General features: G+C 32.7%; 4 protein-coding genes across 4 annotated transcripts; 3 read left to right on the top strand and 1 right to left on the bottom strand.

Annotated features, from left to right (window-relative positions):
- Window positions 1–8553: 8553 nt before the first annotated feature.
- On the top strand, window positions 8554–10593 carry LOC130015035 (protein FAR1-RELATED SEQUENCE 5-like). Its single transcript, XM_056104424.1, has 3 exons — window positions 8554–8634; window positions 9155–10005; window positions 10089–10593. The coding sequence occupies exons 1-3, from the start codon at window positions 8560–8562 to the stop codon at window positions 10591–10593; spliced, it is 1431 nt and encodes a 476-aa protein (XP_055960399.1). The 5' UTR covers window positions 8554–8559.
- Window positions 10594–10691: 98 nt separating this feature from the next.
- LOC126682117 (uncharacterized) lies at window positions 10692–12203 on the top strand. The gene is made up of 4 exons (XM_050377689.2): window positions 10692–10897; window positions 10978–11349; window positions 11438–11712; window positions 11804–12203. Exons 1-4 carry the CDS (start codon window positions 10795–10797, stop codon window positions 12131–12133), a joined length of 1080 nt encoding a protein of 359 aa, XP_050233646.2. The 5' UTR covers window positions 10692–10794; the 3' UTR covers window positions 12134–12203.
- Window positions 12204–12318: 115 nt separating this feature from the next.
- On the bottom strand, window positions 12319–15397 carry LOC126670708 (protein MAINTENANCE OF MERISTEMS-like). Its single transcript, XM_050364521.2, has 6 exons — window positions 15344–15397; window positions 14420–14705; window positions 13920–14333; window positions 13117–13661; window positions 12621–13031; window positions 12319–12540 (listed from the first exon to the last, which is right to left on the bottom strand). The coding sequence occupies exons 1-6, from the start codon at window positions 15380–15382 to the stop codon at window positions 12367–12369; spliced, it is 1869 nt and encodes a 622-aa protein (XP_050220478.1). The 5' UTR covers window positions 15383–15397; the 3' UTR covers window positions 12319–12366.
- A 5788-nt stretch (window positions 15398–21185) lies between these two features.
- Window positions 21186–21654, top strand: LOC126670697 (uncharacterized). Its single transcript, XM_050364510.1, has 2 exons — window positions 21186–21205; window positions 21252–21654. The coding sequence occupies exons 1-2, from the start codon at window positions 21186–21188 to the stop codon at window positions 21652–21654; spliced, it is 423 nt and encodes a 140-aa protein (XP_050220467.1).
- Window positions 21655–27872: the final 6218 nt, after the last annotated feature.

Raw genomic sequence — 27872 nt, 5'->3', positions numbered from 1 at the left:
GCTTGTAACCTTATATACGGTCATCCATACTCATTGCTCTCTTCCTTTTAATAGCTTGGCGTTCCTCTGGCGCATCCATCGTGGCTATGCTTCAGGCTGTGTTTGTGGGTTTGTTGGGTTCTCGTATTTTATTCCCGCTTCTATCAATAGAATTTATTTTGAGAACTGAGTTCACACAGACGACGCTAAATGATAGATGTGGGGATTTTACAAAAGGTTTACTATGAAGTTACTGTTGGGTTTTTTAGAATCATAACGCAGCGGAATTTCAAAAATTTATCTAAAACCCAAATCAAGATCCATGTCATTCGAATAAATAGATTAATAACATAATAAATACTTACTTGTATGTCGAATTCAAACAGCAATGTAGGAAGGAAGGAGTTGGTTCAGTTTGGTGATACCTGGCCTCGGATCATAAATGCCACCAAAAGAACACGTCCTCTACAAGTATCTACACGAACAGTCCTTAGCCAAAACTAGTGCTTGTGTGCTAGCACTATTGCTTCACAAAGCAATTTCGAATTTAGTGATTCTGTCTTGTGTTTATTTCGAAAAACACATTACTCAAAACCCTAGTCTTAAGAGTCTATTTATAAGAAAATAGGACATTTAGGGTTTACTCAAAAACGTGTTTTGCAATCGTATGCAAACACTATGTTTTTTTATAACTCTTTTGAGTTCATGTCTATCAAAAACTCTTTTCGATAATTATACACACACACACATATATATATATATATATATTAATTATTATAATTATTATCTTCAAAAGATAATAGCTTAAGGAAAACACTTATTCTTAAATTTCAAATTTCAATTAATATATATATATATATATATATATATATATATATATATATATATATATATATATATATATATATATATATATATATATATATATATATATATATATATATATATATATATATTACGAATTATGTATATATATAATAATAATCTATTAATCACTTATTTTTATTAGACTTGTACAATCCATAACTGTTTTGGGCTTGTTCTTAGTGTGCGACCCTGTAGGTTCATATAACGTTGTTAGTAGGCCCAAAATCCCTATTTCAGCCCACAAGTCATAAGTGGCCTCTAACAAGACATTATGACTACCCAAGTTATACGAATATCGATAATCCAATTTAACCATTTACAATAATATTTTAATCCCTTTGTCACTCGATATCCTGATTGAATATAAGGCATAGTCCTGTCATTCTTATAATATTCAATCATTAGTTTTCTGATTCTAAGTAGACTGAAAAATGATAACTTTTTGTCAATTCATTTAACATGGCCATGCATTTCCTTCAGTCTATCTTCTTCAAGGGGCCCATAGATATCTTACTCAAATAAATGAGGGACAAATTCCTTCTCCGTCACTCACATTTCTCACATAGTTACTTTCATATCTGATGATAATCTATTCCACTATCCTGTTAAAGATAGTGTAAGACTGTATCAAAACATGTAATAGATATGTAGAGATCCATGATGATTTCAAGCGCAAAGGATTATAGTAATAAAACTGTAATGAGAATTACTTATGACAGTTATCTATGTAGTATTCTCAAGGTGGGTCATCCAATGCCTTATTTCTCAAATAACACCCATGATTTGACTTTATATCTCATACATGATTAGTAAAACATAATCATCAGTCAACATCATACTAGTCTTAATGTACTATTAAGACTAGGGATAGATGAAATATAATTCTTTTATAAAACCTAAGATTTCTACTATCAAGTCACATACTTGATAACCTTAGAAAGAATTAACCATTCAAGTATTTTAATCATAATATAAAATGATAAAAACTGTCAATCAATAAATAACAAAACGATAAAATCAATACATGGTCAAATATGATTAACCTAGTGCATATCACTAACAGTTACTAGTACAGATTTATATCAAAGGTATGAACTTCAGATACAGTCACGTGACTTAGTGGTATAGCTAGATATCTTGGTCGAATATGGCCGCCTTATGGGACTAGCCTATTTATAGACGAGCGTGCATTTATTATTCTTTTTGGGCGATATGGGATTTGCGCGTTTTGTAATCTCATTCCATCAATTTTAATCCATAATTACTACATAAAATACAAAACAATAAACTTAAATATAAAGATTAAAAAACATATAAATAAAAGGTTTAAATGCAAAAAAAACACCAACTTTCGCGTGTTTTTGGTATTTGACACGAACTTTTGATTTTGGCAGATAAATACACGAACTATCAATTTTTTGCATATATGACCGAGTTTCCATTTTAGGTGAAAAACGGTATCGTTTTAAGTATAAAACGTTGTCGTTTTAGGTCAAAAATGGTGTCGTTTTATGTCAAAAACGGTGCCCGTGTTATATATGCAAAAAATTGATAGTTCGTATATTTATATGTCAAAATTAAAAGTTTGTGTTAAATACCAAAAACGGGTAAAAATTGGTGAATTTTGGAACAATTAAGCCTAAATAAAATACCAAAATAAATATAAATACATATATTTACTCATATACCTAAACAAATCAACCTTATATAAATGTTCTGAAAACACTAACAAAAAAGAAACGATAAAAAAATATTTGATGTATAAAAAATGGGTAGTATTAGTTTTTTGGCCAAATGATCAAAAAAGCCAAACGTTTATCAAAAAATTTACTTATATCCAAACTTTTTAAAAATGTCTGAATTGTCACGAAAAATGATTTTTGTTTCATAAATATCCAAAACTTTTAAAAGTGTTTATCGTTTCGAAATACGAATTTTTATTTATAAAATATTCATCCACTTAATAGCACACGCTATGGAGTTTATCTCTCAAATAAAAAAATAGATATTTTTGAAATAAAATTCATGATTCAGGACGATTTGGGTACTTTTAATTTGGACATTTGAAACAAAAATTTATGTTTTCGGATAATACAGACATTTTTAAAAAATTTGGATGAAAATTTATGTAAACTTTTGGTCTTTTTTTATGATTTGGCCTAATTTGTTTTGTTGATATAGACAGGTTATTTTCAAAAGATTTATGGGCAAGTGGGGAAAGAATTAAAATAAAAGATAATCACTGATACGTTGAATAATTGAACCCAATAATTTGGAGTAATAAAATATGATTAAATGTAAGATTTAGTGATGAAGACAAGTTGAAATCTTCTAACATTGTGTGATTAGCTCGAGGCATTATTCTGCCAAAGATACCGGATCAAGTACTTCCTTTACATGGAAGCCTACCAAAATACTTGTATCATTTGGGATGTCCAAAGATCTTTTAAATCTTTGATTACAAATTTTATATGAGCAACTTATTATGGCACTTTCCGTATTTAATAAAATTTACACTTTAATTTTTTTTTAAAAAAAATTAAATGACATAGTCTCTCGTTTTTATTTCTGTCAATGATTTAATCCTTCTGTTCTTTTTTGGTGCTAGTCAACGAAGTCAACAAAATTATATAGTTTCTCATTTTATTTTATTTCAACTATTTAGGCCCTCATTTTTGCTTGTTTTTGTCAACGGTTTCGTCTCTCCTATTTAAAAATTAATTTACTACTGAGTCCTTTGATTTCGTTGACAAATACTAAAAAGGGATGGAGGGACTAAACTGTTGACGGAAACAAAAGTGAGGAGTCATATCTTTTTTTTTTCAAATAGAAGGGACTAAAGCGTGAATTATGTATAATGTCAGGAGTCTCATACTAATTTGCTCATTTTATATTATTTATAACTTTACATATATATAAATCTAAAAGAGCCAATATATTAAAAATTTGGTATATGAATTATACTTGAGGAAATATTTTAAAGTCTCTCTTTTTATAACATAATTACCTCAGTATTTTTTAAAACTTATTTACTTGTTATGTATTTTTTTTTTTTTGCATGAGATACTTGTTTTAGTGTTTTAATTTCAAATTTTTTATTTTTTTTTACATTTTGTGTTTTTCTTATAGATTTTTTTGTATTTTTTGCTAGTGCTTTTTTATAGTATTTTATGGTGTTTTTTCTATGGTGTTTTTATAGTGTACTAGTTTTACATTACGTGCTACGCACGTGCCGCGTAATGTGACTCGTTAATTTATGTATTAATTAATTTTATTTATAATTATATTAATATCTTTTTATTTATAATCAATATTAAATTAGTTGGAAATTGCATTAGAATATATTTTTATAAATTAGATTAAGACTATTAATTATATTGAGTAACCATTACTAATAAATAAAATAATAATAAATGTATATTTTGTTGATTTAAATATTTATGGCATAATCAAGTTTTTATATTTATTAAAAGTATTATTCCATTTTACTCAATTGTATATATTATTTTTTTCTTAAATTTATATTCTGCGTGTAGTTTATTTTTCATTAAAAAACTATTAGCATACTGAACTAATTGAATATATATGGAAGTTAGCCATACATTCATGATTCATACATAAAAACCACATTTGCTATCATTTCATATAATCTAACATTAACAGTATCATTATAAAAAAAAGTTGGTACTGTCAATGTCATATACAAATATGAAGTGTGTTTATAGGTGATTAAAAAAAAATTGTTAGAGTTTTGAATATTCTTATTCCAATCAAATTGGAATTCGTTGTTAAAGTCTTGTAGTTTGCGGTGGATAAAAATCCTATTACTCCAGAAATTATTTTGACATAGATTATAAGTATTTTATTCTAACTCTAACTCTAATTGACTCTAATAATTATCTCAATAGTTTTAATTATATTTTATAAAATAAAAAGGACATTAATATAAATATGCCTACCCCCATCCGTGCTTACGTGCTATGCACGTGGCTCGTAACGTAACTCGTCAATGAACATATTAGATAATTTAATTTTATTAATAATATCTTTAAAATAATAAGATATAAATAATAATATATTGACCAAATATAGTATTTTAATTTGGGTTAATTGCAAATTAATACACAAACTTTACCCCAATTTGCAATTACAACACGAACTTTAAAACTTGGCAAATTGGTACACCGATTTTTATTTTTTGGTGAATTGATACACCGAACTGGAAAAACACTAACGTGGACATTGTCATATACAACCACGTGTTGTTGTATGATTGGTCGGTGTACCAATTTGCCAAAAAAATTAAAGTTGATGTATTAAATTGCCAAGTTTCAAAGTTCGTGTTGTAATTGCAAATTAGGGTAAAGTTCGTGTATTAATTTGCAATTAACTCTTTTAATTTTGTAGTTCAATCAAACTAAAAGATAAGTATTCCTACTAATTTGGAGACAATTTAGTTGTTTTTTACATATTAAAAATAAAAACTAAATTGGAGATAATTTAGCTACCTATTCTAATTAGGACTTTAATTACAATAGTGATTAATTAAATAACTAATTAGCTAATGACTATAAAACCTTTATTTAGTAGTAAACTGAAAAGGATTATTCAGTAAACTTGCCTGTTCCCCCCCCCCCCCCCCCATCCGTGCTTTTATATATAGTATAGATTTGTGGTGTTTTTGTATGTTTTTTTAAGAGTAAATACACCATAAAAACATAAATCAATTCATTGTGTGCGAAATCAGTTGTAAAAACACCATAAAAACATAAATCAATTCATTGTATACGAAATCAGTAGCATTAAAACAAGAGAATGAACAAGAGAACATTTATATGACAATAAAACAATTATGTCAACAAAAGATCAATAGATTTATAAGAATTTGTGTACAAAAAATTTAAAAAATCATAAAAATAACTTAAAAAATCTAAATAATCACGAAAATATTAAAAAAGACCGAGAAATCCACCATAAGGAAGTTGACGATGAGAAAATCAATGGAAAAAACACGGCGACGAGAAAACCAGCGGAAAAAACGAGACGATTAGACAATCAGCTGAAAAAACACAACGACGAGAAAATCACTGGAAGAAAGACGATCACCCGAAGAAAAACGACGTCGAAGGATATCAGTGGAAGAAAAACAAGGTCGACTATTTGCTCACATTGATTATCCTCTAATAAACAAATAAAGGATCAAATAAATTTTATGGTTTAACCGACTTAATCATTTTCTATATTTGCGGTTTTTTTGGGTAGACTGAGATTGAAACATTTTTTTAGTTTTAAAAATACCAGACCACACTGATTTTTGATTTTCGGTTGTTCATTTTGATTCTTAAAACACTGTAAATATTAAGTTATTAGGCAATATTTCTAGAAAAGGGATTTTTCTTTATACTATTTTATGAGTAACATCACGTTCAGGAGTTCAAGGAATTTGGTATAAAAATTCAATACTGTGAGGTGGGATTTGGTTGCTTTTATATTGTTAAGTGCACAGAAAGTATTTTTCTTTTGATGAGTGTTTCACAAGTTATTTTGCTCAAATTGTATATCTATAATATATGGGATCTATTATTTTGTTGGCTGGTTTCAGTTAGGATTTAGATTTTAAACTAATAATTTTAAAAATGGTTTTAATATTAATTGAGTTATACTTGACGTCCTACTTACAATTTAAGTTAAAGGTATGACTAATAACTCTTGATTACTTGAATAATACACGGAGATAATGGACAATAAGAGATATATACACAATCGAGTGTCTTATAATTAATATATTCGAAAGTGACAAGTATTATAAATCAAAAAAATTTACTCCAATGAGACAAAGATTATAAACCGGAGAGTATATGGTAAAGTGAAAATAACTAATACATTAAATATTATTTAATAATAATTACAAAATAAACAATTGATGTGCTATTTAAAGATTGATTATTTTCATTTAATAATGTCTTGTGTCATACATTTAATAAAAGTTCACAATCATTCATGTCGGATTAAGATTATTTAAGAATTTTTTTTTTCTATTTTAAAGTGTAGTCTCACCACGCAGAGTAAATCAACTTCAACCTAATTCTATAAATTTATTCTATTTTATATGTTTGGTCTTTTTCCTCTATACATATTAGAAAACGGTGTTTTAGCAACGGATATTTCCGTCGCTAAAAGGATGAAATCCGTTGCTATATCAAGATTTTTCGGTCGATATTTTGTTGTTTCTAACAGTTACTATTCACATCTCTCTAAGGACTTTGTTTATAATTTTTTTAAATTCATAAATTACTTCTTTAACCTATTAACATTAATTTCTACAACATAATGACATAGAATACATATTTAAATGTTGTAATTCCATAATTTTATATTTTTGTAGACCTAATGCCTATAAAAAACGCCGACCTTTTAACCCCTTTTCAATTTTACGCTGACGTTGAAAACTGGTCAATTTTATCCTTTTTTCATTTTATCGTTTCAATTGTACCCCAATTTTTTAATTTTTGTCAATTTTTTTACTTAAATGATGAAATCATTCAATTAACTAAGTTTAAACATAAAATTAAATTCATTTCCCTTTAAAAAAAAGTACAAATAGGTCCTTCATTTTTAATAAAATAGCATTTATTTTTTATTTATTTTATTTTATTTTTTGAAAAATTGAGGGTTTGATTTCCGTTTAATTATGGATGAATTCTTTAGAAAAATCTAAATATGTTCTACTTTTCTAGTTAAATAAATGCAAAATACAACTATACTTCTAAATTTAATTAGTTTTTTTTTTTTGAGAGAATTAAATTTAATTAGTTTAGTTTTTTTTTTATGAAAATTACTTAGTTATTAAGGATATTATTATTTTTAAAATTTAACTAAATATAAATAAAATATAACTTCCTGAAAATTGGTAAGTAAATTAAAGAAGTATTTAATTTCCGTATATTAACTTTTCGATAATTAACTTTTTAAAGTATATATTTTTAAAAAATTGTATAGTTCTGAACGAATTGAAGCATATATAAGAGGTTGCGTGTAATTGATAAACACATTGATGAACATACGTTGCTGAAATTGGGTCCACGAACGAACTATCTACATGGGACAATTTGCAACTTCAACTTGAACAATTTATAATTGTTCTCACAATAAGCATATTCTTTTTAAAGGAATTTTATTGTTAAGAGATTCTCTACCAACAATAATGTAGTTGATAACTATAACTAATTAAGATTGATCTGTTGTCTTGTCAAAGGTGGTTAGAACTAATCACTGTATTAAAGATCAAATCAGATTTGTTTAATCGAAAACCGGCCAGTTGCTAATAAAAGAGTTAGAGAATCGAAAACTATCTGGCTCGAATTTGATCAGTTTGATCAGAATTTACCAATCAAATCGAAAAATCTAGTTTGCTGTTAAAAAATTTAAAAACAAATTTATAAATCGATTAAATTGATCCGGCTGATTAAATTATGAACTAATAATCCATTTGGTTAGATGAAGGCTTCAGCTTTTAAAGCAACGAATCAATTGATTATGATAATGTAGCTAACTAATTTTTTAGGGTATTGCTATTCGCCGCCCCCTTTTGCTTACCACCGCACAGGCAAAAGACATTTTCTGCCCTTTTAGAAAAATTTCCAAAAAAAAAAAACCAAGATTCTCTCAACTTATTCGAACACATTCGGAAAAATATGTAAAAAGCGGAGTAAAATGACGGATAACGAGTATAATTCGTCGGGAAACGAGTATCGACATTCGGAAACAAGTTTTTCCGGCTTTTCTGGGGTAATAATTAAATTTTTTAAATTTTTTTTTAAATTTTTTCAAGGGGGACGATTGGATTTCACGTTCCCTCTAGAGGAGGGGACGATTGGATTTCACGTTCCCTCCAGAGGAGAGGACGTGAAATTCAACGTCCTCTCCTCTAGAGGGGACGCCAATTTTGGGCGTCCCCTCTTCTAGAGAGGACGCCGAGCGTCCCCTCTAGAAGAGGGGACGCCCAAAATTGGCGTCCCCTCTAGAGGAGGGGACGCCCAACTCCACGTCCCCTCTTCTAGAGGGGACGTGGAGCTGGGCGTCCCCTCCTCTAGAGGGGACGCCCAACGCCGGCGTCCTCTCCTCTGGAGAGGACGCCGGCGTCCCCTTTTCCGGCCGCGACCAAAACGTCGCGGCCGAAAATTAATTAACGCTAAAAAAAGTTTTTAATTAACTTTTAATAATTACAGTAATTTTTTATTCCATATTATTACGACTTTTTATTACTTATTATTTCGATTTGTTAAACGTAAGTATTTATGTTTTGCAGGTTGATTTAGAAGATTATGGCGGTGATGGAATTGATTACAGCGATTGGTTTAAGCTAGATCATGGGTTTGATAGTGATGTTGAAGCAATTACTTGGGCTAAGAGTACTGCTATAAAGATTGGATTTGAATTAGTCATTTCGTCACATAAGAACGAGGGGAAAAAGAAGCTTCTACGATGTGCTCGGGGTGAGCGTTACAGAGGTTCATTCACAGACTCTGATTCCTTCGTACGGAAAAATACGAAGACAAAAGCGTGTAAGTGCAAATTTAAAATTATTGTCAAATTAGGAAAGACTGCATGGTTTATACTTACAGATCCTGGTATTTCGAGTACACACAACCATGCTCTAGCTGTGTATCCTGAAGGATACCGTCAGATGAGTGGGCTGAGTGGCGAGGCGAAAGAAATTGTGCGAGATATGACTGCGGCACAAGCGAAGCCGTGTTCTATCATGGCAGCTTTAAAAGAAAAAGTACCATCTGACAACCCTAGAATAAAGCAAGTGTACAACTATAGAGAGACTTTGAGAAAGTCTAGCTTTGAGGGTAGAGATGTGGTTGGGCAATTTTATCACATGGCTCAGCAAAATGATTATGTACACTGGACTCTTGCTGAGGAGGATACAGGTGTGTTGACCCATATTTTCATGGCTCATCCTGATTCAGTGAGACTACTTCGTACGTACTATTGGATCATCGGCATGGACTCCACGTACAAGACGAACAAGTACAAGCTGCCATTTTTTGAGATTATTGGAATGACTCCTTGCAACAAGAACTTCATAATTGCATATGCAATTATGAAGGATGAGACTGAAGGGAGCTACAGATGGGTATTGGAGAGACTGAGGTATTCAATTATAATTATGTTATTTGATATTTTAATGATATTCAAATTCAAATTACTTATTAAATCATCGGGCAATAATGCAGGTGCTTGATTGGGGAACATATTCATCCGAGCGCTATTCTTACTGATCGAGAATTGGGGCTTATGAGACCAGTGTCAGAGGTTTTCCCACGTTCTTCTCATCTACTATGTACGTGGCACATAAATAAGGACGTAGAAGATAGAGTGTACAGAATTAGTGGGAAAAACCAAGAGTTTGCTGAAATTTTCAAGAATAGTACATGGAAGAAAATTATCAGAGCGCCAAGTTTTGACCAATATAACATAGCTGTGGAGCACTTCAGAGATCGGTTTAAAGGTTTTCCAGGGTTGATACAGTACATTGAGGGGACTTGGCTGGGACACAGAGAGAAGTTCGTATCTTGCTGGACGGACTTAGTCCTACATTTTGGAAACACCACCACATGTAGAGTCGAGAGCGCACATGCTCAGCTTAAGCAGTGGCTCAACTCTAGCACCGGTGCTCTGGACACAGTCTGGACGAAGGTCGACAAAGTTATACAGTCGCAGCTGATAGATATCCGGTAACATTCTTCTCTAGTAATATTAGTACTTATACAAACTATGTGGACATTGTTATTAACATAAATGTTTTAAAATTACTGCAGCAAAACACTTGAGGACTTCAGACGGACTATTGGCGTACATCGACGCGGTTTTCCATTTGACAAGCTCTCATGCAGAGTGTCGCATTACTGTCTGGATTTAATATCGAAAGAACTAAGGCGTATGCGAGAATTGAGTACCGATGTCTACGATCGCTGTGGTTGTGTGGTTAGATCAACACATCAGATCCCCTGTGCATGTGAGCTGCGAGCGGTGGTCGATTCAGGTATCACGCACCACTTTCATTGAATACTAATATTAAAAATATTAATATTGTTATTGAAAGCTAATATGTGTTATTTGTAGGTAACCCGATCAGCCTTGACAGTATACACCCGTTTTGGACGAAACTTGTTATTCTCGGCGATGGGTTGGACACATCTGCGCAACCCGATTTTGCTGGTTTTCAGACTGAGGAACATCAGTATTTTCACGAGGTCGCCGACGAGGTCATGACTAAGGATCCTTCAGTGTTGCGTGATATTTCTCGTATTGTTCGAGAGCGACTTCACCCCGAAGACTTAGGCTACATGGAACCAGAAGTTAAAATAAATGTCAAAGGTCGACCAAAGGGGAGCAAATCAACGAAGCGGGATCCGAGTCGTCATGAGTACAAGGACCGTGTACCTGGTCGTCCTAAATCTTCCAAAGCTCAGAAAAATCGTACATCCGCGTCAGGTAATTATCATCCACTAATATTCGTTATGTACGTCTACTGTAGTAGTATCCTTGTTATTTATAATAATATTTTTTTTATTTCCCGCAGCTGGTTTGCAAAATGCGGAGGTTATTCCAGGATTCCTTTTACCATTCGTTGACGAGCTTGTGGACGTGCGTGGAGACGGCAACTGTGGATTTCGCGTGGTGGCAGACCACATATATGGTGACGAGAAGATGTGGGGAATGACTAGAATGAACATTGCAAACGAAATCTCCGCCCACCCTAATCGATACGAAGGTATTTTCATTGATGGGTTGCAAGCGGCCATTACACGTATTAGCTGGGAAGGCGGCGAGTGTGGCCCTAGCTACTGGATGCAGGTATTTAATTGAATTATATAAATTTATCACAAAGTTATTATATTTTTTTTAAGAAATGATATTTATATTCTGACTTATTAAATGGATGCAGGTATTGGATGACTTGTTCCCTATTGCCACTATCTTCAATGCAGCTGTTATTTACATACAAGGCGGGACGCTACAACAGACGCGGTTCTCTTCGTTTACTGTTCTGCCTTTGCATTCCTCTGAGGTTCACTCACGACCATCGCAGGAGATAGTGATATTGTATATTAGTGGACGCGCACATTTTGTTAGGTTGAATTTGCAGGATAATTTTCCTGTCCCACCAATTCCCACCCTGTGGTTTCAGCACAGGGACCATACTGTTCAGTCTTGGCATACTTTATATGCTAATAGGAGAGAGCAATGGGATAGTTTGATAGGTATGGCAGATTGAGTTGATTGTAAAATGTTTATTCGGTAATTATGCTGATTGTGTGTTTTATTATTATACGTGTAATATTTTTGAACTCCACAGTACGTAATATTTAAAAATGTTCATGAAATTGCATAAAAACAAACACGTACATAATATATAAAAATTCTCTAGAAACTAACATCTAAAGAAAACAAGTCCATAATCAAAAAAAAGTACTAATATTATAAACATACAACATATACTGACAACACTCAGTCAGCAATGCGCCAAGCGGCAATGATTCTCTCCAAGTCCGTGCTGGCCTCCTCAGTCTCAGTCTCCAACTCCGGAATGCCGTCAAAGTCGCAGTGCTGTCTATGTTGGCCGGTAATCGTGCTGACTTTTTGGATGAAATGCTCGTACCTCGTGGTCACCAGTGTCATCCACTGTAATACCACAAATAGACAAGTAAATTCAATATGTTAAATATATGTAATATTCACTAAATTATAAAATGAAAACTTACATAATCGTTGTTGCTGCGGGGAGGATGTCGTCGTGGAACATCTCTGCCAGGAAGGACACGGGGGTGCGAATGGCGCTCGAACCAGTCAAGGTAAGCTGGATGGCATCCTCCAGCAATAACGTGGGCTTCCTCAAATCCCATTAACGGCAGCTTGTACATGACCGGAAAAGCGTTCCACATGTCAACCGCAATCGTCACACTCATGTCCACAGAGTACTTGATTGACTTCCAGGACCTAACAGCCCCTATTGGCCGACAAATTGGCACAGGTACAGTCTGCACATAACCCAGCTGTCGCAGCACCCTAGACGGCATGTACGGCTCGACAATGTCCCGGTACGCTATCCAGCCATAATATGCAGTGTGCTCTACGGTGGCAGCAGGCTCGCCGCCAAAAGGGAGCCATGTGATCTGTTAAAAAATTACAAAACAAAAATTAAAATATAGCGATCGTAATAAAATAAAATTTAACTAATAGATTAACAAATTTACATACCTCCTCAGCAGTCAGCGTGTCCAAACGAGCTCGCAAGGACCGAAGTCGGGTGGCTGAGCAATCAGACGCAATAGCACTCCAGCTAGAACATCGAGGAAGATGAGACTCGATCAACAACCGCTCTCGCTGGGGCCGGAAGCATGGAAAGTACTCATAAATCCATGTCTGCAGCAGTGTCAGACAGCCAGTCAAACCGGAGCAGTCTCCTCTCGATGAGATTCCAAGCTGCCGATAGAGATAAGCTAGTGTAGCTGATCCCCAGGAAACTGTACTCGTATCTGAGACTCCTTCCCGCACCTCCCATATGGTTGCAGGTCTAATCCGATGGCCACTCTTGTCAGTGAATAGAGTGCAACCTAACGTCAACCAGATCCAGGCTATTGCCTCCACCTCTGCAGTACGGTCACGCCTACATAAGCTGATGATCGACTCAATCAGCACACCTCCCTGGGCAAAATGCTTGCTCGTCTTACTCACAAGATCCTCTGGTGAAATACCTAAAATCTGTACGCAGTAAGCCATCAGCTGAGCCTTGTTCGGCTGACCTGAAAACATAATTTCGCAATTTAAATTAATATCACGCAATAAGTACAGTAAATTTCTAGAAAAAATTGGGCAGCACTTCCCCTAAAAATGAGCATCACCCATTTTTCAGGGAAGTCCTGCAAAGAAATTACAATTGGCAAACCAAAACACAATCCACATTAAACAACTAATTTGTCTAAATATTTTATTAAATAACCTAAAACAATTAACTTATTCTAAATAACATTAAATGTAAAAAATATAACAGAATATCGCACCTGAAACCATAGCCCCAGCAACTGGAATCCGAAGAATATGCCACACGTCATGTAATGTGATGGTCATCTCCCCGAATGGCATGTGAAAAGAGTTTGTATCTGGCTGCCATCGCTCCACAAATGCAGAAAGGAGCGGGATATCCAGATGATCAAACATGATAAACGGGAGATGTGATATCTCAGTCCCGTCTATCAGCACCTTAACCTCCTCTGAGGCCGTCTCATACCACTGCCTCAGCTTCTTCAGAGCTCCATGTCTAGTCTGACACTTCAGCACGCCTCTGTCCGCCCCATCCCATAGCCGAGAAGCGACATGCCCGAGAAAACTAGGAATAACAGTGTCATCCTCGGGTCCACCAGGTACTGGACCAGTAACGGTCCACACGTCAACCTCTTCAGGTCGTCTGTTCGACCCTGAAAGTAACAGTAAACATAATTAAATTACATTTAATTTTTTAACAATATTATTAAATTAATTATAATCATTTAATTATATTTACCTGATGACGAGTCGCCAACGAACCGACCACCTGCACCCTTTTTCCGTTTAGAAATGTAAATTTTTTCACTTGGCTCGTCCTCTGGCTCGTCCTCTGGCTCGTCCTCTGAGCTCACAAAATCATCAGACTCTCTAAGATCCTCAACAGAAATGCGGACCTCATCGGGAGAAGTATGCGCTTGTTTCTTCCGTCGAGCCGAGGCAGAAACTTTACGCGTCGTAACGTGACGGGCTCCCGATCCCCCTAATTCTGGGGCCAAAAACGTCTTCCCCATACGCTTTCTGCCCTGCAATTATAATAATTTAAATTATAGAAATAATATATATTAAATTAAATAAATTTGTAAAATTATTTAATAAATTTTAAATAATTATTTATTTTAAATTTAATTTTTTTTTTTTAAAAAAAATCAATTTTATTAAATTACGGAACGGGCGTCCGGCGTCCCCTCCTCGGAGGGGACGCCGGACGCCCGGCGTCTCCTCCGGAAGGGGGGACGCCGTTTCCGGCGTCCCCCCTTCCGGAGGGGACGCCATTCGTCCCCTCCGGAAGGGGGGACGCCGAAAACGGCGTCCTCCCTTCCGGAGGGGACGCCAGCGTCCCGTGTCCCCTCCGGAAGGGGGGACGCCGTTTCCGGCGTCCCCCCTTCCGGAGGGGACGAATGGCGTCCCCTCCGGAAGGGGGGACGCCGTTTTCGGCGTCCCCCCTTCCGGAGGGGACGCCGCACGTTCCCTCCGGAAGAGGGAACGTGGGAAATCCACGTTCCCTCTTCCGGAGGGAACGGCGGATTTCACGTCCCCTCCGGAAGAGGGGACGCCGGTTTCCGGCGTCCCCTCCTCCGGAGGGGACGTGAAATCGCGTTTTCTATTTTTGGCTTTGCTTTTTTAAAAAAAAAATTCGAAATTAATAAAAAAAAATACTTACCGGAGGTTGTCGGTTTCTATCTCGTTCCAAATCCGACATTTTCGTAAAATATGAATTTGTGAAAAGTTGAATGAGTTGAGAGGATTTAGTTTTTTTTTTATGAATTGGTTATCTATTGAAAATGTAAAAAGGGTAAAATTGTCCTTTGCCCGTGCGGTGGTAAGCAAAAGGGGGCGGCGAATAGCAATCCAGATTTTTTATTCATGATCCCTTGATGTTAAATCTTTCCATGAAACAGAAATATCTACATAATTTAATTTGGTTATAGTCATATAAAAGGGAGTACATATCTACCTAAAATATTTATCAGCAATAAATAAACAGTTGTGGAAGTGGTTTGTACATTAAATATTTTAGCAACATAAACTTAACTTGAGCAATTGTTAGTATTAATTGCTTACCTTTTTTTCCAAGATATTATGGTATTAAATAATCAATTTAAATGAAAAAATATGTGTCTCCTATTATATTTGGCTTTTTTGAGTTGTATTATTAATTAGCTTAGCTGTTTTTGTTATTTTCATATATAATTTCATTTGATTGTAATTTTTCCTGTTGCTTGGAAGAATTAGAAACCAGCCATGTGAATGTATATACTTGCCAAGTGAAGACAAATGTTCTATACTTCACCTATCTCATCTTATAATCAAATCAAAATGTTGTATGTATATAATACTTCTTCTAAATATTTACGTAATATTTTTTTGGAAGAACTTTTGGATTTTTCTTTTACATGCCACATGATTTTGATTCCATTATTATGGTATGGTGCTTTCGAAAGTTATTTTATTTTCGACTACCTAAAAGAATAGATAAATAAATATTTGTGTATATAATAGATTGTGGTGCTTTTTGTTTGTATTATTGGTTTTGTTCTTGATTGAGTTCTTTGGGTTTTGGGCATATGGACCACTAAGTTAAGTGGTGGTTGTCTTTTTTTTTTGTTCTTTTAATTGTAAAAATTAGTGTGTCCATGTTTTATTCTCTAAATACTATGTCCAATAACAAAACCAAAATGTGTGATTCAATGGCATTTGGTCTTTATACTAATTGTTTCCTAACCACTAAACTATAATTTTTTTTAAACTGATATTATAAACTAGTGGTATATATAATTTAGGTTAAGATCGGTTGCTATTCTATTGGAATACATTGTACTTATATCACATTAAAAATATTAATTAGATTTGTAAGAAGATAAAAACATTTGAAAATGTTGAAACGATCGAGTTTTTCTATTACAATTCAAGTGTATAGCTTGTTGTGAATACATAGATAGTCAAATAAATAATCAAATGTTGCACTATGTATAGATGAATCAGATAAAAAAATTCCAAATGGTAACAATATAAAACTACAAATTACAAATTTGTGGATCAAGTATCATAATATTTTCTACAAACAATTGATCAAGATTTAATTGATCGTCAATTAAGCATTATATTCAAAATACACTTTATCAAGAACACAGTCTGCAGTTATGACAGATTGAACCTGCATTGCTCACTGAATTTTGAAAATTTTTATTTTTATTTTTCAGCTATTTTGACGGAATTGTTTTGATGTGCACTTTGACAGTTTGTCCATTCCACTTGATAGTTTTATAACCACCTATCAACTTTTTCATCTTTACATGAACCTGATGGAAAAACTAAAAACAATGATTCATATCTGCACTGCATTAGAAGATCTATAAAAAGGAACATCAAATCTCATAAAAGAGAATACAAAAATTTTGACAGAGAAAAAAATAAATTTCATGAAGAAGAAATAAAATAAATGATAAACACAAAATAGCAATAAAATAATCACCACGTCTAAAAGATATAAATAAAAAAAGTTAAAATAAAAGAAAATGAGACCACCTCCGATCAAAATATTGATCGGCGGTGACTTGAACCATTAAGTCTTAGACTAAAGGTTTAATTATTAAAAAATATCTCATATTTTCGATTTTTTTCATTTATGGCTATAGTTTTAAAATCATCATAGCCCATTTTTCCATTTTTAATTTTAATTGTAGCTAATTGTTCAAAATAGAATGAACGAAAGTTTAAATATGCTCTTCATATTGCTTCGTATTGTTTCAATTATTATTTACCATCAAAATTCCAAACATAAAAGACATATTTGAACCTGAAAGACCCTATGAGGTATGGCAAACCGGATTTTGAGTTGTGAATCGGAAGATTTAAATTCTTTAAAGCGGAAATAAGAATTTAAAAAGAGTTAAGGGTTTAGAGGATTGACACAAGAGATTTAGAGTGGTTCGGATCACAAATCGATCCTACTCTACTATTCAATTAAAGATTGAGATTTAGAATCCACTAAAAAGAATTCACAAAGAGTTTACTAAGCTAACTCCAAACTTTGTGCTTTTTAGCTAAACACCAACTGTGAGATTTTCCAAAACTAATCTCTAACTTACAAGGGTTGAGTTTTTCCAAAACTAAACTCTAACTTACAATGATTTAGGAGTTTACAAGCTTACTCCAAAACTACAACAAAACAAATGTAATTTAAAATTGTGTGTTTGTTATTTCAAGATTTGCAAATCACTAACCTTAAAACATTGCAAATGGGTTTATATTTATACCCAAAGCAATCTACAACAAAAGTAAAAACAACAAAAACCTTTTGCTGTCAGCTTCTGGGTAGCGCCCGCTACCAAGAGGAGTCGTGCTCGCTACCAAGAATGAGGACAAAATCTTTGAACGGCTCTTGTCACATGTCAACGCTTTATTGGGCCATTCAGAATATATCCGTTGAGCCTTCAACGAATCTTTGGGTCGCGCCCGCGACGACCTTTCTTCGTGCTCGCGAAACCTGGGTAGCACTCGCTACTCAACTTGGTCGTGCTCGCTACCATTAGTAGCACTCGCTACCAAAACTGGGTAGCGATCGCGAAAACCTTCTGGACAGCCTAAATCTCAAAAAGTTAATTTTCACTAGAGAGCTCCGAATTGACTTCCGATTGTTTCTATGAGTTCCTATACACTAATAAACAAGACTAGATCAATAATAGTTGATTGTCAAAGTCAAGACAAAGGAGTTTGAGAGGACAAGGGTCCAACATAACCCTTTTTATAATTTAAACTACTGACTACAATTGAAATTACAATCGAGAAATGAACTAAAATTGATGATTTTAAAACTTTGGAACATAAATGAAAGAAGTTTGAAAAGTGAGATAATTTTCGATGATTAAGTCAAAAATAAATATCCAAATATTTTGTTAATTTTATTGGAGAAAGGAGATTTCAGCATTTGTAGGAAAATTTAAAATTATAATATTAGTTAAATTCTGTCTAGCGTACATATCACTTGAGTTGCAGTTCATTTATCAAAATACTTTTGTTTTGTTAGTAAATATTATAATTTGATTTGATATACTATTTTTATTTTTGAAAATATACCCAAAAATGATGTGGTGTGTTTTTTTATATAATTAAAAATGATGTATTGTGTTTTTTTATATAATTAAAAATGATGTAGTATATTTGATGAGGGATCATTTAAGGGTAAACGTCATTAAAATTCACCAATTTTACACGTTTTTTTATTTTAATCTTGCCGTTTAAAAAATCGTTATTTTCGAAATACTAGTTTTTCTCAAATTCATACACCGTTCAAAAATCCGATGAAAATTGCTGAATTGGCAACCAGATAGTGACATGTCATAACGAACCAGATAATGACACGTCAGCGATTTTTGTCAGATTTTTGAACGATGTATGTATTTGAGAAAAATTGGTAGTTGGTGTATAAAAATGTCAATTTTTAGCGTGATTAAAATGAGAAAACGTATTAAATTTTTGAATTTTTTTTGCATCACCCCAATATTTAATATTGGCTTGGGATTTAAAATTGGAGATGCTAGATCTTGATTTCCTTACATTTGAAAAGGAAGGTTGAAATAGAAAGTAACAAAAATCACATTGTACATGTGGTGAATGAAAAATGGAAATGTCACATTTAGATTGAGTTAGCTATTTCATTAAAGAGTTATTTCCATTTCCAAAACAATTCTTACCAAAGCAAATAGAGCCGAATATGGAAATGGAAGGCTATAGACGTTTTCTCATTAACATTGCGTTCATACATTATATGAAAACGTGTTCTAGTTTTGGCCTTTTGGGTAAATTTCCATAAAGTCCCAACTTTGAATTACTAGCCCCTTATCTTAATACGGAAAGTTTTATGTTCGAGTTTTCACGGATGACATTCACATAAAATTCATTATTGTTAAATTATTCAATGAATTCAATAGAGTATGAATCAAAAAAAAATTGAGGATTCTACAATTACTTTATATTAAATATATTTTATTATTTAATCATTGATGAAAGTTATAATTATGGATCAGGATTTTCTCACATTAGATTGGACATGGCTTATCAACACTTTTTATCGCAAAATAAATAGTATAAAATGAAGGAGTTTAAAATATATCAAGTCAATCTATCCGATTCATTTGTAATGGAGAGTGTAAATTGATTGGATACAATAGGTCTTTTTCAATCAACTTAAAAAAATTCCGATCCGATTTTTGTATGATGATAGATGGATAAGATAATATTTATTTGGCCAAATGTTGTAAAAAGGCCAAACCTTTCATAAAAGTTTCACAAAAGTCCTGACCTTTCAGTTTTGTCGATTTTGGCCAAAAACAAATTATTTGGTTTCAATTGTGGCCAACTCTCAATTTGATTTCAATTTGCCTATGTGACGCCTATGTGACATGCCAAATATTGAAAGGTCAGGACTTTTGGAAACCAAATAATTTATTTTTGGCCAAAATCGACAAAATTGAAAGGTCAGGACTTTTGTGAAACCAAATAATCAGTTTTTGGTCAAAATCGACAAAATTGAAAGGTCAGGACTTTTGTGAAACTTTTGTGAAAGGTTTGGCTTTTTTACAACATTTAGCCTATTTATTTTGTAAAAAAACAAAATCACCATTTAAAAATATTGAAAATTATTGCATTTCTGTCTATTTTATAAAGAGTATTTGAAATTGATTTATTTTTTTAAGGTTAGTAAACTTTAATTTGCTGAATTTTTTTAATAATTGGGAGAGGGGAGCGCTTGTGGAAGGAATCGAACTCATGATCTAACAGTTTGCTACTTAGCGTTTATACCATTTAAATTACAGCTCATTGGTTAATTTAATTTGTTGGAAATTGTAGCTTCATGAATATATATATATATATATATATATATATATATATATATATATATATATATATATATATATATATATATATATATATATATATATATATATATATATATTGGTTAAGTTATTTCTACAAGTAATTTGTTCTGCTACATATATATATATATATATATATATATATTGGTTAAGTTATTTCTACAAGTAATTTGTTCTGCTACAGTTTTTGTTGCTTTTTAAACTGCAAATACTTCTTCTTGCTCAGTTGACAATCCAAGTGAAATGAATCATTTGGAGACTTGGTTGATTAGCCTTGTGATTAGAGAAAACACATTTCATTTTAGCTTAGCTAGTATTAGAGTAATGTGTGAAACATGAATTTCTTTTTTTTCTGTACGACGGCAATTTTTTTTAGATCATTCGTTACTCTATAAAATGAATGTTGAAGCTTTATTTTCAACTTTCAACTTTTATCAATTTCTGAATCTGTTTTATATTTTCTTATTATTCATTTTCCTCAAAACAGCCATATCACTAAATTGTTGCGTATAAATTTCTAAATAATTATTAACTTAAATTGTATGAAAATGATAATGTTAAGAATAAAAAATCATATATTGATATGTAAAAATAATAATATGAAAAGCTTGCATAAAATTAATTTTAATGGTCACCTCCGCCAACAGGTTTTCATAAAATTAATTTTGATGGTGCTATTGACCTGAATTTCAGGATAGGTGCGATTGGTTTTGTAGTCAGAGATTTTGCAGGTAACATTATATTGGCTGGTGCAAGACGTTTTCTTAGCATAGTGGCACCGATTGCAATAGAGGCATTGGAGCTTCGGACATTAATGGAGGAGGTGTTACTAACAGGGTATAAAGACATAATCTGTGAAGGGGACTGTCAGATTCTGATAAATATTGTTAATTCCTCCTCTAGTAACAACAGAGATGCCGGGGTTGTTTTTGAAGATATTCTCAACCTAATTTTCCATTTCTCGGAAATTAGATTTCTATATGTAAACCGCAAAAATAATTGGGTAGCTCATTTGATGGCTAAAAAAGCCTTTGTCGATGACTGCTTCTGCGGGTCTCATTATTATGTTATGGATTGGCTCACTCAAATGTGTTGAGGAGTCATTCATTTATATATTTCTCACGTTATATTTAATGAAATTCAGCCTTTGATAAAAAAAAAGCTTGAATGTCCTGGAAAGGTTTAATTTTTAAAATATTTTTGAAATGTATAATATTACAATTAGAAGAAGATTGAAGAGAAAGATTGAAGAAGATGAGAAATTATCATTAGAAATGAAAAAGTTACAATTCAGCATTATGTATAAGCAATGTACTTGACACTTGTCATTTCCTTATTGCTGCAGATTCCTAACAGTCCAACGGCTATAATAAAACATAAACGGTTTATAAAACGATATTTTTTATGTCTATAACAAACTTAACAAACTAACTAACTTTGTAACAGAATGTAAATTGCTAAGGTTAGCTGAGCTGGACATGAAGCTGATCTGAGGTGCTGAGATGGACATGAAGCTGAGCTGGATATTCATCTAATATCCCCCCCCCCCCCCTCAAGCTGGTGTGTATAGATCATAGAGCCCCAGCTTGTTGACAAACTTTATGAACAGAGAAGGTGGCAGCGGTTTTGTGAAGAAATCTGCTAACTGGTGTTCAGATGCAACTGGAAATAGATGAATTAGACCAGATTGAATTTTCTCCCTGACTATGTGACAGTCTATTTCAATGTGTTTCGTTCTCTCACGAAACACTGGTTGTGGGCTAAATGACAAGCTGATTGGTTGTCACAGTAGACTGAAGCTGGTGTTGAAAGTTGAACATTCAAATCTTTCAGTAAATATGTCAACCATTGAAGCTCACAAGTTACATTTGCTAAAGTTCTGTATTCAGCTTCAGAGCTGGATTTTGAAATTGTAGCCTGCTTTTTAGTCTTCCAAGATATTAATGAATCTCCAAAAAACACACAATAGCCTGTGATAGACTTCCTTGTATCTGGACAGGTTGCCCAGTCTGAGTCTGAGAAGGCTCTCAGTGTGAAATTACTAGTGGAAGGAAATAGCAGTCCTTGTCCTGGATTCTTCTTCATATATCTTAACACCCTTGAAATTGCAGCATAATGATTCTCTGTTGGACAATCCAGGTATTGAGATAGCTGTTATACTGGAAAGGAAATGTCAGGTCTTGTATTGCAAAAGTAAATTAATTTTCCAACTAGTCTTTTGTAGGCTTGTATATCTGAATAAGGAGGACTGTCTTCTTTTACTAACTTAGTGTCTGAAGTCATTGGAGTAGATGTTGGTTTGGATCTAATAAACCCAGTTTCTGTCAACAAGTCCACAGTGTACTTTTTCTGACAAAGGTTAATACCTGAGCTGGACCTTGCTACTTCCAATCCTAGGAAGTATTTTAAAGATCCAAGATCTTTTATCTTGAATTCCTCATGAAGAAAAGCTTTAACAAGACTGATTTCATTTGCACCATTCCCTGTTAAAATCACATCATCTACATACACTAAAAGTGATGTAAATGATTGATTTTCTCTTTTGGTGAAGAGTGAAGAATCTGAACTAGCTTGATGATATCCTTGAGAAATCAAAGCTTCAGTAAGTCTGAGGTTCCACTGTCTGCTGGCCTGCTTTAATCCATAAAGTGATTTGTTGAGTCTGCAAACCATATCTGGAGCTGATGCCTGAAGACCAAGAGGAACCTGCATATATACTTCCTCATGCAAATCCCCATGAAGGAACGCATTATTGATGTCTAATTGTTGTAAAATCCAGTTTTTTGATGCTGCTAATGCTAAGACAATTCTAATGGTAGTCATTTTTGCTACTGGTGAAAAAGTATCAATATAATCTATTCCATTTTGTTGTGTATAACCTTTTGCTACAAGTCTAGCCTTATACCTCTCAATTGAACCATCACTTTTGTACTTAATCTTATAAATCCACTTGCATCCTATACGAGTTTTTCCTTGTGGTAACTTAGTCATAGTCCAGGTATTATTTTGATCTAAAGCTTTTATTTCATTGTTCATAGCCTCCTGCCAACAATCAAACTTTACTGCTTCACTATAAGTTTTTGGTTCAGTGTTCATGTCTAATTTAGCAGAAAAAGCTTTATGATGTATGCCAAGATTTTTATATGTAAAAACTTTACCAAACACATGAGGTGTTGTTGTTATAACAGCATTAGACTTTGACTTGTTACAAACATAATCTCTTAAATATGCTGGCTTAGTTACTGTCCTAGATGACTTTCTAATAGATGTTAAATTAGGATTTATTTCTGAAACACTACTGACAGGTAGATCTCCTAGATTAGGTTCAACAAGTATACTTTGTGTTTCATTAAGGTTATTAATGGATTAAGAAACATCTATACTTAATGAATCAATCCTAGCAGGTAAAACATAATCAGAACAATCAACAGATTCATTCATACAATTTTTATCTTTATAATGAAACAAATGTTCATAGAATCTAACATTTCTGGAAACAATTACTTGTTTTGCCTTAATATCATATAATCTGAAGCCTTTAGTATGAGCTGGAAAACCAAGAAATATGCACTCAGTAGCTCTAGGTGAGAATTTACATCTATTATTAGAAATAGTTGAAGCATATGCAACACAGCCAAAAACTTTTAAATTTTCAAATGAAGGATCTTTATTATAAAGAATCTGAAATGGTGTTTTATTTTCAATTATTGGAGATGGAACTCTATTAATCAAATAAACTGCATGAGAAACACAATCAGACCAAAAACTCAAAGGCAAAAAAGCTTGAAACTTAAGAGATCTAGCAACATTTAAAATATGTTGATGCTTTCTTTCAACTACAGAATTCTGTTCAGGAGTATATACACAAGTTGTTTGATGAATAATTCCTTTAGAATCATAAAAACTAGGCATGTGAAATTCCAAACCATTGTCAGACCTAATGCATTTAATTTTAGTATTAAACTGTGTTTCTATATGCATACAGAAATTTTGAATAACAGTTCTTGCTTCAGATTTTGCTTTTAAAAGAAAAAGCCATGTAAATCTACTCTTATCATCAACAATGGTTAAAAAATATTTATGACCATATAATGAATAAATCCTTGCTGGCCCCCAAATGTCAATATGAATAAGATCACAACAATTTGTAACTACAGACTTGCTAATGGGAAAAGGAATTTTCTTTTGTTTTGATAAATGACAAGTTTTACAATGACTATTAGCAGGAGTTTTAATAGAAGAATCAATGTTCTGAAGACATTTCAACCTATCATTTGACAAATGTCCTAGTCTAAAATGCCACAAACTATTAACATCAATTGTCTCAATCAAACCAGAAGAATCTAAGCAGCCAGAACCAACAGAATTAACACAAGCAGAAGCATTATTTTCTCTGAATTGATCTTTATCAAGATAATAAAGACCATAAATTTGCTTAGCTAATCCAATCATCTTCCAATTGATGATGTCTTGTATAATACAAACATTCTTATGAATAATTAAACATATATCATGCTGAGAAGTCAACTTACTAGTAGAAATTAGATTAAAAGCAAATTCTGGAACAAATAACACATTATGTAGAATGAAATCTTTGCTAAACTTGACAGTACCAACATGAGTAACAACAATCCTTTGTGAATTTGGTAACGTGACAAAGATATTATGAACAATTGTGTAAGATGTAAATTGATTCAAAGAACAAACAATGTGATCAGTGGCACCATAATCAATAATCCAAGACAAATTTTCATGCACAGGCTTTCTAACATATGAACATGCAGTAAAATTCTTAAAATAAGAATAAGATAAGAATTGCGTACCTTCATGTTCCACTTTGTTTGAAAAATTAGTTGAGACAGTATTGATCCTTGGTGATTCTGAATTTTGATTGTTATTGTTCTGCTGTAGCATATTCATTATTTGAGAATATTGCTCCTGAGTAAAAACTGGATTGTGCATCTGATTGTTTGTCCCATTCTGAGCCAACTGACTACTCATTCCACTCTGAATCATATCCTGATTATTGATTCCAGTTTTTACTTTGGTATTTACCCCAGCAGAATTATCATTATAATACTTAGAATTATTATAAGTATTCTCATACTGATCCATAAACTGATCTTGATTCATGTAAAAATTACTCTCTTGTGCTTCAGTTATAACTTCCCCAACTTGATTAACAAAATTCTGAGGTCTAAATCTAGGATTAAATCCAGGAGGATAACCATGTTTCTTAAAACATATATCAATTGTGTGTCCAGATACACCACAATGACTGCAAATAGGTTTTCCATTATTAGGTGTATAAAATTTCTTTTGTTCCCCCTGTGGCCTGAAGCTACTACCAACTGATCCAAAATTATTAATTGGTGGCCTAAAACTTCTATTATTGAAAGAATTAAAAGTAGGTCTCCTTTGATAAGAATTAGCAGCTTGAGCAGCAAAAACAGAAGGTTCTATGATCTGGCCATTAACACCACTTAATCCTAATTGTCTTTCATGTTGTAGAGCAAGAGAAAAAAGTCTATTAATCTTAGGTAGTGGTTCCATCATAAGCACTTGACTCTTAACTACTGCATAATTCTCACTTAGTCCTTTCAAAAATCTAATGACATAGTCACTTTCTTGATAATCTTTGACTGTTTTCAATGCATTACAACTACATTGTGGATGACAAGAACATATAGGCACAGATCTAAGGTTAGTATACTCATCCCATAAAATTTTTAGTTGAGTAAAGAAATCAGTTACCGACAGATTGTTTTGCTTGTATCCATATATCTCTTCTTGTAATTCAGCCACTCTAACAGCATTGCCTTGAGAGAATCTGTCAAAAAGGTCTTTCCATATATCCATAGCATTGTCTAACCATAGAATACTATGTGCAATAGAAGGTGATAATGACCTTAGTAACCAGGAAAGCACCATAGTATTACATCTTTCCCAAACTGGATAAATTTGACTATCTTTAGGAGGTACTGTAACACTGCCATCAACAAACTTAAGTTTATTCTTGGATAGAAGACACATTCTCATAGAACGGTACCAAGAATGATAATTTTGCCCATTCAAAGGTGGACTAACAAGAATCAAAGATGGATTTTCGCTAGGATGAAGGTAATAAGGACTAGAAGTGTTATCTGAATCTAAAACTGGAATTGACATTGTTAGGGTTTAATCAATAATTGATTGAGAAAAAAACAAAGAACCCTAATCAAGAAACTGATCTGTAACTAACTGAATCAAGAAATTGAAGTAATTAACTTTTAAGAAATTGAAATAGAAATTAAAGATCAATTGATTTGTATAACTCTGAATTGATTTGAAGAAAGAATTATTTTGCAATTTATCGCTATGATACCATATTACAATTAGAAGAAGATTGAAGAGAAAGATTGAAGAAGATGAGAAATTTTCATTAAAAATGAAAAAGTTACAATTCAGCAGTATGTATAAGGAATGTACTTGACACTTGTCATTTCCTTATTGCTGCTGATTCCTAACAGTCCAACGGCTATAATAAAACATAAACGGTTTATAAAATGATATTGAAGAGAAAGATTGAAGAAGATGAGAAATTCTCATTAGAAATGAAAAAGTTACAATTCAGCAGTATGTATAAGGAATGTACTTGACACTTGTCATTTTTTTTTAATATTAAAAAATACTAATAAATGTTCCCATTTTATATAAAAAAAAAATGAATAACACAATCATCAAAGCTATGCAGCACATGGTGGTCCCCAGAGAAATCCCATATCATATGCCGTTTCAGTTAGTCTTCGACCATAACTTCCACACCACGTGTCCTCTTTCTCTTCCAATCATCATCACCCACTACCACCTCCTTCTTCTTCCTTGACAGCTGTCATCCGCCACCACATCCCTGTAACCACCATCACCACATGCCCATTCAATTCATCATCTATGGAAAATGCATTTTCACCCAATAATTTCATGGTATTTCAGAAAACATTTACGTTTTGAAAATTAAAGGTATTCTTACTTTAGTTTATTAAAATTAAAATATATAAATTTTAGCTATTATGATTATTTTCATCCTTATTCTTTTTATAAAAGTAGAATTCAATTACGTTAGTGGCTAATAGTTAAATTTTCAGATTTTAAATGGTCTTAAATCATTAGCCATACTAAAATCCAAAACCGAACTGGAGAGTTTTAGTCATTTGGATTAGGTCTCATCAACTTCATTCTCATTTAACTAAATAAATTTTAACGTTTTATTTTTTTGGCGATTTAAGCTTAACGTTTAAAATGTTACGTAACAAATTCCAATATTTCCAATTTTTG

This window comes from Mercurialis annua, linkage group LG1-X, assembly GCF_937616625.2.
Source record: "Mercurialis annua linkage group LG1-X, ddMerAnnu1.2, whole genome shotgun sequence".
In the NCBI taxonomy this organism is placed as follows: domain Eukaryota; kingdom Viridiplantae; phylum Streptophyta; class Magnoliopsida; order Malpighiales; family Euphorbiaceae; genus Mercurialis; species Mercurialis annua.
Note: the sequence above shows the minus strand (reverse complement) of the source record. Positions and strands in the feature narration are given on the sequence as shown.

Excerpts from the sequence above, each read along its gene's own strand:
- LOC130015035 (XM_056104424.1), top strand. The coding sequence starts at position 8,560 with ATGACGGATAACGAGTATAATTCGTCGGGAAACGAGTATCGACATTCG. Across the intron at positions 8,635-9,154 it reads GTTTTTCCGGCTTTTCTGGG|GTTGATTTAGAAGATTATGG; the intron begins GTAATAATTAAA and ends TATGTTTTGCAG. Across the intron at positions 10,006-10,088 it reads TGGGTATTGGAGAGACTGAG|GTGCTTGATTGGGGAACATA; the intron begins GTATTCAATTAT and ends GCAATAATGCAG.
- LOC126682117 (XM_050377689.2), top strand. The coding sequence starts at position 10,795 with ATGCGAGAATTGAGTACCGATGTCTACGATCGCTGTGGTTGTGTGGTT. Across the intron at positions 10,898-10,977 it reads GCGAGCGGTGGTCGATTCAG|GTAACCCGATCAGCCTTGAC; the intron begins GTATCACGCACC and ends TGTTATTTGTAG. Across the intron at positions 11,350-11,437 it reads AAATCGTACATCCGCGTCAG|CTGGTTTGCAAAATGCGGAG; the intron begins GTAATTATCATC and ends TATTTCCCGCAG.
- LOC126670708 (XM_050364521.2), bottom strand. The coding sequence starts at position 15,382 with ATGTCGGATTTGGAACGAGATAGAAACCGACAACCTCCG. Across the intron at positions 13,662-13,919 it reads TGCTGGGGCTATGGTTTCAG|GTCAGCCGAACAAGGCTCAG; the intron begins GTGCGATATTCT and ends TTATGTTTTCAG. Across the intron at positions 13,032-13,116 it reads ACACGCTGACTGCTGAGGAG|ATCACATGGCTCCCTTTTGG; the intron begins GTATGTAAATTT and ends ATTTTTTAACAG.
- LOC126670697 (XM_050364510.1), top strand. The coding sequence starts at position 21,186 with ATGGTCACCTCCGCCAACAG. Across the intron at positions 21,206-21,251 it reads ATGGTCACCTCCGCCAACAG|GATAGGTGCGATTGGTTTTG; the intron begins GTTTTCATAAAA and ends CCTGAATTTCAG.